Here is a 13210-nt window from a genome sequence, read left to right on the forward strand (position 1 = left end):
GTAATCTTCCTAATATTACTACAAATTATTCTAACTATCTACAATTCTATCAAATTTAATAGTCCAAACATTCTATTCACACTAATGGGGCTTGGTGCAATAAAAAATAACATTCAGTTACAGTTAGTTCATTGTGCTGTCCAATGAAGAAAAAGATCCACTATTACTATGAAAATATAAAATTGTCATTAAATGGAAAACAAACATTAGCATGTTTTTATCAAACATGCATAATATTTAAAACAATAAATCTGAAATTCCAAAAATGTTAAAATTTTTAATATTTAAATGAAATGGGCTTATAACAAAACTTTAATTTTTTTCCAACATAATAAATTTTTCTATTAAGTTTCAGCCAGATTATACCTGCAATTAAAGATATGTCTTCACAACACCTAAACATATGGTGTGTCAGTTTAGTCAATATAGCATTAATACAATCAAAGTGGTTAGTTCTTGTTGCATTGGCTCACAACCAGCAAGCTCACTACATGTTCCACTTTTCAGAGTTTTTAAGACTGTTGTAACAGAGAGTAACGGTCTATTTGTTGTATTCTTATAGATGAATTCAATAGAACTCTGCAAAGGGAAGAGGCTCACAAGAGCTTTAGAAAAATAAGAGAAAAACTAAGAGTTGAATAGTTAATAGTATTATAAAGTACATTCCATTGCTGTGATTTTTTTAAAAAGTAAATATCTATAGAATTTGGGGAGGGGGGGTAATAACTTTTTATTTTAAAAAACTGGATAGTTGAAAATTGGGTTTGGAATTTTTTTTTTTAAAGAATATAATGTACCTGACAGTGAAACAAAATTTCCATAAGACTGGCATTCCTAATGTCCAGTTTCAAACCAATATAATTTGAAATCTCCAGTGGATCAAAGTCTAAAAACTGAGGTAGAGAGAAAGAGTCAAGGGGTTAATGGAAATTCTGACATTCTTTTAAAAATAGCTCCACTACTGGGCAGTACCATTCTGACACTGTGTTAAAATTAATGTAGCACATTGGAGGAGAAACTCAAAATTAATACCCCTAAAATACCAAATTGTTCTATTTCTTGGAACTTATTTACCGTGCAACATATTTCTCTCAGTATTTGTTCCTGAAAGAAATATTAACTTCATATAACTTAATGAGAAACAAAAAGTTATATGTTAAATAATGTGATAAAAAAAAAGCCACAGAGGACAAAAATTTACTTTGGATCCCATTAGGCATTGAAAAAGTCCCAATATACATTTTATATTTAACAAACTCTAATCAAATATGAATCCCAATTAATGTCATTTCTAGAGTTGTTTTTAATAACAAATCCCAACCAGTGGCTGACACATTTCAAATTTTGTATAGCTCTATGACTAGAAATCCATAAATCAGAAATCAGAAAGGATGTTGTAATGTGGGAGGGTGCTATTTAATAAAGGTCATTATAACTCCTAGCTCTAAAGCCATAAGATCTAATATCCTCTCTGGTAGCTCCATGATATGCTCATGCATTACAGTTCTTGTTGACAGTCTGTTGCCTTGGAAATATTTCATTATTTCAGTTTTTTCCATTTGTAGACCCTTGGCCTTGTGATATGAAGGCCACCCTATTTCATATTTTCGATTATCATTTAAGCAATCTTGTGGAGCTATTTATATAAAAGCAAGTGTTAGACAATGCATATCATCATTTATCATTGCTGTGTTTAAGCGTATGCTGTAGAAATAACGCCCCCCAAAAAACCAGGGTGTTTTTTTTTGTTTGTTTAAACCATTAGTGCTGTGATACTGTGATATGCTATGCATAGTAGCATAAAGGTATTACCTGTATTACACTTCTGTTTCTCTAATTTTCTTGGTTATATATGAAAATGAATGAAAAAAATAAAGTTTAAAAAATCTAAGCTAAGGCTATATAATCTGCAGCCTACTGAAGTTTAAAAGAAATTCATCCAAGTTTAAACTTAAACTTATAACTTCTTAAATTGCTCTTTCAGGATACTCAAGAAAAACAATTAAGCTACAGTTGGACTTAACCAAAAACAATGTCAAGAGAAAACATTTTAATCAAAATTTTGGAACATTATGAATATTTAGGAAAAATTATTTTGTAGTGCATTAGTACATTCCAGTCATAAATACGGAAAAGTGATTTAAAGCCACTTTTTTTCCTCTTCAGGTTTTTGATTGTTAGCTTATCTGAACAGTAATAAATGTTCACTAAAGCATCAACTATTATAAAAATCAGTAATTTAAGATCATTTTTCATTTGTAGAATAAAACACAACCTAAAATAGGCTTGTATAGTCTTTTTAAAACACACTTGTATGCAACAGTTGTCCTGAAAATATTATTAAAGTTTCAAGAAAAGGATGGGCATAAATTTTGAGAGAAGACTACATCACTGGAACAAATAACTACAAAGAACAAGTTGATCCTTTAAAAAAGCATCTGACTTCTTATTTCTTGATACAAAAAAATCAAATCAACTGACACAAGCAATGTTTATACTTAAAGTGTTAGGAACCTTTTAAACCCTGATCACAAAGAGAGCCCTTAGGGCACACAACTGTTTGGATACAGCAGGCCAAGCCTGTAGTTATTATGGTTTAAGAATTTAGTTTACAACTCCTTGCTTCCTTCCTTTCCTTAACATCACCCTTTCCTTTTCCCCTTTATTACTCCTCCCACTCCCCACAGGGTAAGCCTACTCTGATCCAACCTTTAAAATGACAGCATCAGAGCTGAACAAGAAGATGCTATTAAAGGGCATTAAATTAAATACAGTATATCCTCCTACAACTTCAATCAGAATTTCAGACCAAGTGTTATTTAGTTCAGCTCTCAAGTGGAGCAGAATAACAAATCGCGCACTTTGATTTACCTTCTTCGAATGCCAAATGGAGACAGGTGATAAAGAAAGCACTCATGCACAGGCTATGAAGTTTCCCCTAGAAATTAATTCTATCTTCAAGATTCCTATCTCAGAGAAATTCCCAAAATGGCACACAAATATGCTTCTGCTGGAGAGATTACTGGAGCTGTCCCAGCAAATATACTCAATACTAAACACAACACTAGGTTTAAAAAGGACAGAAGGAAGGAAGGGAGGGAGGAAAGAAGGAAGGAAGGAAGGAAGGAAGGAAGGAAGGAAGGAAGGAAGGAAGGAAGGAAGGAAGGAAGGAAGGAAGGAAGGAAGGAAGGAAGGAAGGAAGGAAGGAAGGAAGGAAGGAAGGAAGGAAGGAAGGAAGGAAGGAAGGAGAGAGGGTCGGAGGGAAGAAAGGAGGAAGGGAAGGAGGGAGGGAGAGAGGAAGGGAAGGAAGAAGGAAAAAAGAGAAGGAGGGAGGGAAGAAAGGAGGAAGGGAAGAAGGGAGGGAGAGAGGAAGGGAAGGAAGAAGGAAAAAAGAGGAGGGAGGGAAGAAAGGAGGAAGGGAAGGAAGGAGGGAGAGAGGAAGGGAAGGAAGGAAGGAAAAAAGGGAAGGAGGAAGGAAGGAAGGAAGGAAAAAAGGGAAGGAGGGAGGAAGGAAGGGAGGGAGGAAGGGAGGGAGGAAGGGAAGAAGGAAGGGAGGGAAGAAGGAAGGAAGGGAGGGAGGAAGAAAGGAAGGAGACTGAAGTCTATCAAAGATTTTTTTGTTCCTCTCAAAAAATTAATTCCTCTGATATAATAATACTATCCAAGTAATAAAATGAACTCACCTAAAACACCTAAAACAATTCAAGTAAAGTTAATTATGTGGTTTCTAACTGATAAAAAAAAACTTTAGTGTTTCTTCTGAACCAAAAAATTTGAACCACAACATGTGTTACCTGATAATCAGTGATTTAAGTAAAACAATTACACAGACCATGCAAACACTGAAATAGGAAATATATGTAGGAAGAGAGAGAGATACACACATATAATCAAAAATGTTTTTCTTTACTGCAGTCATCAAAAGTACAAAAGTAGTCAATTGACTACCCATCTACTTCTGAAATCATAGACATGTGTCACTATTAACTAAGACTTAAAAAAAAAAAAAAAGATATTTTTGTCCTTGACAAGAAATGAGACAAGGTTAAGAATAAAATACTTCAATAAAAATTCTTTAAGGTGTTTAGAAGTTCCCTCTTAACTTTTGTTGAAAACTCACACGTTAGATACCATGTGACCAAAAAATAAAAACTGTCCCCTGATAATTAAATTTTACAATTAACCACAGGATTTCCTCCACTTGTCTCTGAATTCACTTGTAATTAATCCTGAGGAAAGCCATCACTTTTCTATTGGTCTGGAATAAAAGGGTAGCATCAGATGAAGTTCAAACCAGCTTCCCACCGAGCATTTCCTCCAATACGGGGTGAGACTCACTTTGCCCAACCCAATCTGCTATATGCAATTAATGTCATTAATTGGAGCAATTAATAGGAAATGGGATTCCAAACAAAGTAGTCTGGATGGCTTGCAGAAGGGAAAACCGCTGGAGAGGTATAAGTTTAGTCATTCTGAAGTCTAAGAATAATATTTACTTGGATATTTCGAAGACAAACTCCCTTCCCTTTTGGTGCTCTAGTTTCTAACTAGCGTCACAGAGACAGGCTGAGCCCCGAGTCTGGATATGGAATTCTCAGCAGAAACTTTTTGAAACACAGACTCCCCAAACTGTAACTAAAGTGGGGCAGGGGGAGGTGATGGAAGGAGCCGGGAGAGATTTATGCTCCAACTGTTGCCAGACGTGTTTTGTGGCTTGGTGTTTTGTTTTTGCTTTATTTGTTTTGTTAGGGGATTGATGAGGGGAAGAGGAGAGCAGAGTGGGAGTGGCGAGCAAGACGGAGAAACCTACAACTTGATTTTGTGGTGGTGGTGGTTGTTGCTGTTGTTTTAAGGGTGCAGTTTGTTGTGCTAAGCAGAGCAGCTTTCAATCTCCTTCAGCTTGGCCTAGCTGCACTTGAACGGCACAACAGAGACGGCCCCTCAGCAAGACATTACGGGCCTGGTGCAAGCTTTCTCATTCCCCCGCCTCCCCGCCCCCCCCCTCCCCATCAGTACTCCTCCTCTTTGCTTTCCCTCCTCCCTCACCAGCCCCACTCCCTTCCTAGAGAGCAGCTGCCAAGGGACCCGAGGCGGCGGCCCCGGGGATCCCCCAGGTTCTCCCCCATCTTCTACCGCTGCTCACGCATAGACTTCCCCCCCCCCTTTTCTTTTTCTTTTTTTTTTTTTTCTTCCCTCAGCATGACACTCTATTCGCTGAGCCGGGGAGGTGCGACTGCTAAGCTACTTGCTGCTGCTGCTGCTGCTGCTGCTGCTGCTTGTGCTGCTGTTGCTGCCGCCGCCCGCTGCTGCTGCCGCCGCTGCCACCGCTGCCGCCTCCACTGCCGCCGCTGCCTCTGCTGCTGCTGCCGCTAACACCACCGCTGCTGCCGCTTGCTGCCGCACCACACGCTGCCGCAGCCCCGGTAGACAAGACGGGGGGGAGGGGGCAAGGGGGACAGCTGGGAAGGAGCTGGAGCTCAGTGGCCCCACGAGCTAGCGGGTTATCCGCAAGCTTGGAGACCTCCTCCCCAGGAGCTCCCGGCCCACGGAGGAGAGCTGCAAAGGGGACGCAGCCCGCCCAGCAGCTCAGCAGCAGCAGCAGCAGTACCGGCAGCAGCAGCAGCAGCAGCAGCTGGGGCCGCCTCCGCAGCAGCAGCACCGCCAGCAGCAGCAACAGCAGCAGGTTCAATAAACAGAAAAGTGTTACCGTTCTCGTCTGGAGGGATCCTGCTGAAAGCTTGGCTTGGTGGGCGCCATCTTCCTGATTTTTTTTCTCTCTTACTTTTTTTTCCTCTCTCTTCCCCCCTCCTGATTTGGGGGTGTGTGTGAGGGTGGGTATATGTTTTTAAGTGTGAGTGCGTGTGTGTGTGTGTGCGTGTGTGGGTGTCTCAGTAGCAGCAGAGGCGGCGGCAGCGATGGTGGTAAGACTGGAAGGCTACGGAAAAGTAGTGAGGCCAGAGCATTGCGGGCGGCCGGAGGTCCCCTCGCCGTGCAAGTGCCCTCCGACACAGGTTGCAGCCTCCTCGCTTAGCGCCGCCGCCTTCCATGCGCCGCGGAGCGCAGAGAACCCGGGTAGCTCCGGCTCCCGAGACATGCCCAGCGCTGAGACAGGCGACCGGCGGCGGCGGCGGCGGCGGCGGCGGCGGCGGCGGCGGTGGTGGTGGTGGTGGTGGAAGAGGAGGAGGCGGAGGAGGAGGAGGAGGAGGAGGACGAGGAGGAGGAGGAGGACGAGGAGGAGGAGGAGGAGGAGACGGCAGCGGCAGAGGCGGCAGCAGCAGGGGGAGGCAGGAGCGCAGCACCGGAGGGCAGCCTGGCCCTGGACATCGCCCCCTCTCACACACTCACACACAGGCGCACACACACACACACACACACACACACACACACACACACACACACACACACCCTTGGTTTGGCAGCAGGTGTGACACACACGCCACCAGCGGGGTGCAGCTGGGGCCTAGGCCGGAGGCGGGGGGGGGGGGGGGAGGCGTGGAGAAAGCTGGGGGAGGGGAGAGCACAGAGTCAGGGGTTTTCTGGCTTGACCGCTGTGAAAGTATTTCTGGGCATTTTCCAGCTGCTTTCCCCCCAGCACTGCTGACTCTCTGCTCTTTCTCTCTCATGTGTTAGGGGACGGGGAAGCTCCGCTGCCGGCGCAACAACGCCACTCAGTTGCAGTTTCACACACTTCCCTTCTCTGGAGTGTCAGATCCAGGGGAGGAGGGGGGGAGAGAGAAAGAGACTCATAGGCAACAGCAGAGAAAGAAAGAAGATAGGAGACACATGCTCAAATTTGCATTCGAAGGCAGAAGAAATAAATGCGTGCTTGTTTATATGTAAGCATGCAGATCTGCAGAAAATCGCCTGTGTCCAGTTTGTGTTCAATTACTTTTGTGTGTTACAGTGAAGGTACTTTGCAAGAACGTACTCCGTCAGGATAAATGAATGGCAGGTCCCAAGCCCATGTGCAATTCTGCATTGTAAGCGTACGTACTCAGTCCAGAAGGGCAAGCTCGTGCTTGTGAAATTCAGAATACATTTGAGCTACCTCAGTCCGACGCTAACACCCTGGTGAACTGAGGGGAAAGCATTGAGACACTATATCCACAGCTTGTTGCACAGAGAGGATGCAACTGTCATACGGCACCATACATAAAAAATTAAGTTTGAGTAACACTCCCCCTTTAAGGAGAGAGGATTGAGAGGAAGGGGAAAGAAACATCTGAAATTCCTTTCTTCTTACAAGATTTTTCAAATTTTATTTTAAATCTAAGAAGGAATCACTCACATATTCTTGATCTGGGAAGTGAGAGGATTCAATAGGGTGAATGTTTTACTTGGGGATATTTCAATTCCAAGACCCCATGGAACTTGCAGGGTTTTCTTCAGAAGGAAAATCTACAGGTAGGATGGGATGGAGAAGAACTTTGAAACTGAAAGAAAAGAGATTATGGGGTTGGCAGAATAGTAGAGTTAATGGGCCAGCAAAGAGATTAAAAAAAAAAAAAAAAGAAGTTGGCAATGAGGAAGTTTGGCTGTAGGAGCCAATGGCACATTAGTCCTACAAAAAGAGGCTTTTCTCACCAAAGATGACAATGTGGGGAGAAGAATCTGCTTATTTGAATTTTCTTTCTGGGCTCTAAAAGCCCCTATATGAGAAGATTTCCTCCTCCCTCCCTTTCTCAAAATTATGTTCTCTCAATACTTAAACCTTTCAGTCAAATAAAATGTCACTGTGAATTTGGGTGCACATAAGCTCCCTCCACACACCAAAAGACTAGCATAAAAATTAATCCTGTGAGACCCCCTGCTCATAATGTAGGACAGATTTTTGCACTTTTTTGGACTCTATAGCTTGACCTTTTGCTTGTTTGTATTCCCGACTAAGTAACATAGGAAAGAAGTGATATCCCCCTTTGCACACAAAAGCATGTTATATAATTTAATCTATTTGTTTCACAGAAACTCTAGTTCTCTTCCTTGAATTAAATAAAACTATGGAAAGTAACAGGTGTCATTTGTGCTTGGCCAGAAATAGAAAGAAACAAGGCAGTTACAGATTTCAGAGATGCGATGGTGTTCCCCAGTGAAAATGTAATCTCCTTCCTAAAAGGGTAATGGTCAAAAGTTAAGTGTATTGTGAGCAGAAAGGGTGTTTAAGTTTGTGTGTGTGTTAAAATCTTAATTTATAAATTGCAACTGAGATTTAGGAGTTTGATGGACTATTTGTCTTAAGTCACAATTTCAAATGTGGAAAATGGATATCTAGTCTTTTCTAGGTGTCTAATCAACAACTTTAATACACCTCAACAGGTGGAGCTGCATTAGCTGGATTCAAAACTTAACCCAGAATTTTGTTCTTGCATGACTATATTTCAGTACTGATTTTGAAAGCAAATGACAGCAGCAAACTATTGAAATCAAAGTAAAGCACTGAAAATGCACTTGCTGCCCAGTTGATACATTACTGGGTAGCTTAAGCTCTCCAGAGACTCTTTTCATTTGTCTAAAAGCCAATCTGACATTTCTGACCCTTGACTTCCCCACTTCACAGACCAAACTATTGTGACTATTGCCTGTACTTCCTAGTTAAAGTGACCGCCAGTTCCTATTGTCATTTAAATGTTTTATATGTGACAAAAAAAAAATCATACAGGGACCATGAAAAGGAAAATCACTAACCCAACTCTTTTCTGGTCCTTTATATTTGAAAGGTTCCCAGATCTTTTGTATTAAATGTTCGGGTGTTCGCTGGAGTGAGACAAGACTGAAAAAAATTTAAATCCAAAGTCCCCTGGCTAGGAAAAGTACCAAAGCATCCTTTTGAGTTATTTCCAAGAATGTCTTTTTGAACTTATTTTGTAATAAGCAAAGTATATACAAAAGTCTCCTACAGGATCCTTGATACATACTAATCATCAACTTGGAAAATGCTCAATTTCCCCTTGCCCCTCAAACCTGATATAGTTCTTTTTCTACTATTAGGTAGAAAATAGAAAATAAGGGAGAATGATAAATTATCTTTTTACCTTTTTGGTTCAAATTCTGTTGGTCCAACTAACAAGTTCCTAAACCAGTGAAGTTTAAAAAGAGGGAGAGAGAAAGAAAGAGAGAGAAAGAGAGAGAGAGAGAGTGAGAGAGAGAGAGAGAGAGAGAGAGAGAGAGAGAGAGAGAGAGAGAGAGAGAGAGAGAGAGAGAGAGAGATTCTGTTCTTTCATTTATGTGCTACATATACATTTAAAGTTACATGCCATTGGATTTTTTGGTCCAATATCTATGCAATTGTGGGAGTACAAATATTTAGTTTAACTTCCCCCTCCTTTCATCTCAAGGGCACAAACCAGCACTTGCCTATCCCCATGGAATGTTTAAATTTCATTCTAAATTATTAGTTTTCTCAGCTGCACTTTCGTGGATTACATTTTCGTTAAAGCTTTGGACCATCTAAATTCTTTTTAAGGGAAACTTTAGTGTTCTGGGCCAGTTGAATGGGTTTTTTTCTTTCTTTCTAAGGTGAACTAAATGTTCAGTGATTTTGAGACATGTTTATGGCAAAAAATTATAACTGTGTAAGGCAAAATCAAACCAAGGTTGGTTTTGAACTGCATTTTCATTTACTACTTATTCTAACTTGGAAAGATTTGCTTCCTCACTCCCAGTCTCTGCATCTTACACATTTGCATTATAATGCGTTTAAGATGAATACTTCACAGTGCAGAGTAGACTCGGATTTCATGCTGTATTTCCTCGTAGTAACAGGTGACATGATAACACTATTATGTAGAATTGCAAGTCGGCAGCTACACGTGAAAATCGTTCCTATTCTGTTTGAAAACAAATTATCAATCAGTCTACCGTGATCAATTATACCCCTGGCTGCCACTTAGAGCGGGATCTGTCCCAGGCATTGACATTGAGAAATTCCGCCGGAAGGGAATGGGATCCCAAACTTTGCCAAGCACCTGGAACAGGATCTAGTACTTAACTGAGTCTACTACTTTGCAAGGGGGGGAAAAAGGACAGGGATCTGGTAATAAAAAACTATTATATAGATCATTTTACTTCTACGATACACTGGAGTGTTTTTTAATCTAAATTCTTCCCCCTCCACCCGCCCGCTTTCTTATATTAAGAAATACAGAAATATATATAAATGTATAAAGAGATAATATATATATATATATAATATCTATATCCAGGAGCTCGTAGATGTATGTAGATATGCATTTATGTTAAAGCAAACAAAACAGAAGCAAGTGAATATTAGAAACGTCGTCCACCCTCCCACTCCCCATCCTTGTAAAAATAAAATCCCAGCCCTCTTCTGACTACTCACCGCTGTTGGTAGGAAGTGATGCCCTGGACGTTTTGCGGGTTGCCGTTGGCTGCAGTGGTAGCTCTTCCCATACCTGCCCCGGCCGGCACCCCAGCAGCTGCCCCGCCGGCTGCTGCGGCCGTCACCTGCACGCTGAAATCCGGGAAGATTCTGATCATCCCCGCGGCTTCAGCACCCGGGCGCGGCGAGTCTAGGAGAAAGCTGACAGCGACTCTCCCTCCGGCGGCGGCGGCGGCAGCAGCAGCGGCAGCAGCAGCAGCGGAGCCAGGCACCAGCCTGCAATCCCATTAGTGAGCGGCGGCCACTGTGAGCGACTAGAGGGAGAGAGACGCTTTGATCTGAGCTAGTAGGGTGGAGGGTGCTGGGAGAAGGAGGTTAGGAATGGGGAGGGGGGTGGGGGGGCGGGAGGGGATCCTGGAGACTTGCAAATAGGGAAATGTGTCAGGGTTTTTTTTGTTGTTTTTTTTTGTTGTTGTTGTTTTTGCGGGGTGGGGGGAGGAGGGAAAAGGGGGAAGGTTAGTCCTTTCCCCCTCTTTCTAGTGGTATTGCTACAAGAAGCTGCAATTGCTCTAACGCCAGAACCCAGCTGAGAGCAGGAGGGGAGGGTGGGGGGGCGGGGTAGGTGGTGGTGGGAAGGATGTACAGAGAGGGTTTGCAATGACTTGGACGGTGCAAGGGAATGATGGGCAACGAGGTTGCCTTTTCTTTCCCGCCCCCCTCTTTTCACTCACACACAAACACACGCGCGCTTTCTACCAAAAGTGCAAGTCTTAGCAAGGTCTCTCTCCACAGAAATAGCAGTAATGTAGAAACGTTGTAGCCGAAGCAGACAACCTGGACTATATAGTCTGTATGTATAGGAACTAGGCATAAAGCCCACCCCCTCAGTCCCTCAGGGTCCTTTTCTCCGTCCCTCTTCCGCCGTAAGAAGAGGCAGTAGAAATGAGAAGAAGGTTCGCGTAGCCCAAGTTCTTCTCAATAACTTATTGGTTTGCAAACGGGGAAATTTTAAAAGGAGCCGCTTTTGTGCAGTGGTAGAGTTTGTTCCCACTATAGAACTGGCTCTTCTCCCCTCCTAGTGTGCAGCAATGTTATTGCTAGTCAAACTTGTGAGGTGCGTAGTGTCTATGTATAGGAATGGGGGGTTACTTGTACTCTGATGCCTCCTTCACCCCAACTCCACCCTGTAGTATGCATCCATTTCTACTGATTAAATAGGGTATTTGCAGGCAGAACTTAAGAGAACTCTATACAATTATTACACCACCACCACCACCTCAGAGAAACAGAGGACAATAGCAAGTGCATAAATCTCTTTCTCTCTTTTTTTTTTTCCCGTGGTTCTTGCCCACATCTAGTTTGGGGATGGTGGGGTGGCTAGAGCTTAAGGGGGGAAGAAGCAGTTGTAGAATGACAGAGACTTCTTAAGAGAGAAGAGGAATGGGGAGCGACAAGAGTTAGTCTCTTACATCGCAAGTAGGTGGTAGTGGGGTTTGACTTCTCTGTCCACCTCCTCAGTCAGACCCCCTATCGCTATACTTCCTCTCTCTTTCTTCCGGCATGCAAGAGGTTTGTCAGTTCAAACGGCAAGTGAGTAGTAGAAGGGTGGGAGGGTGATTAGTGGAAGGAAGCTGCTTCTCAGGGCTAAAAGGTCAACTGTGGTGCAATGTGAGACAGAATTTGCAACCCTCCGGCCAGAGGCATCCTCACAGCGTACCCGCCGTCCCCCGCCCTCAGTTTTTCTGCAGCAGATATTGTTTCCTTCTTCTTCCTCCTTTAGCTACAGCGGACCAGAGAATAGGGGTATGGTGTGGAAAGAAGGAGGTGCGTGAGAGAAGCGATGAAGGGAAGTGGCATTTGCGTCCGACGCGAGAGCCACAACTTAGGCACGGCGCAGCGCGGTGACCGAGACCCGAGTGCTTCGGTAACTCAACCAATCCCAGAATACCAATAGAGGCTGGAACTCTATTGCACCTGCTTAACCCTTTGAGCTGGCCAGAGTAGGGAGAAGGGAGCTGGAAGAAGAATAGGCAATGGGAGGAAGAGACTAATTGGACAGAACCTTGTCTCGAGGGCTGGGAGCTGGAGGGAACCTACTCTAGCCCGACCATTTGGAAGAGATTCGGAATCCAAGACGCCCGTCCATTCTGATCCAGGACCCGGGCTAGAGGATCTCCTTCTTTCCCTCTGTGGCTATGAAGAAAATGAGAACTGCACAAAGGCGCGTTCTTTTACACGATTGCGCCCAGTCCTGTCCTGGTCAGTCTTTCATATCCCAAACCTTTGCAGGCCCCAGAGGGGCTAGAGAAGGATCTCCCCACCCACTAACCCGAGAGCCCCCCCAACTTCCCGCCGCCGAAGAGAGCCCCCACGCTGGCTCTCGCCAACAGTGCAGCTGCGTTTTCATTTTATTCTCAAACAAAATGCTTTGGACGGCAGATAATACCAGGAGATATGAAACTGGTTAGTCCCCACATGTTGCACATAAAAAGAATCCATAATGAGCATCTGTGGGGTATGGAATGGATCCCACGAGTTAGCTGAAGATCTTATAACCTAAGAGCTGAGGTGCCTAAGTGAATTATGATTCTCTTCTTCCACACAAGGAGGATTAATTTTCTAGTCCACTGATATTCATTATCCAACCTTGTTTATACTTTGGGGATGCTAGTTGTTTAAGTACCAAAATATGGAGTATTTCAGGCTAAATACATGCTAAAGAGCTGTTATTGAAAGAGTATTCTTAGAGGTAAAAACTTCTCCTTCAAACTCCCATTAAAATGAGTACGATTTAAGGAAAAGTATAGAAGGGGCTTCCCCTTTCCCTAAATGTCTCTCTCATAACGTATGGACTAGACGCTGATAGATCTTTTG

General features: G+C 43.2%; 1 protein-coding gene across 1 annotated transcript in view; it reads right to left on the reverse strand.

The window, feature by feature from the left end:
* Positions 1–10914, reverse strand: part of NPAS3 (neuronal PAS domain protein 3) — a 1108236-nt gene extending 1097322 nt beyond the window's left edge. The window contains 1 exon segment of the mRNA XM_074289550.1: positions 10337–10914. Coding sequence (XP_074145651.1) covers positions 10337–10494 — 158 coding nt within the window. The 5' untranslated portion in view covers positions 10495–10914.
* Positions 10915–13210: the final 2296 nt, after the last annotated feature.

The sequence above is a fragment of the Sminthopsis crassicaudata genome, chromosome 2 (genome assembly GCF_048593235.1).
Source record: "Sminthopsis crassicaudata isolate SCR6 chromosome 2, ASM4859323v1, whole genome shotgun sequence".
NCBI classification, from domain to species: domain Eukaryota; kingdom Metazoa; phylum Chordata; class Mammalia; order Dasyuromorphia; family Dasyuridae; genus Sminthopsis; species Sminthopsis crassicaudata.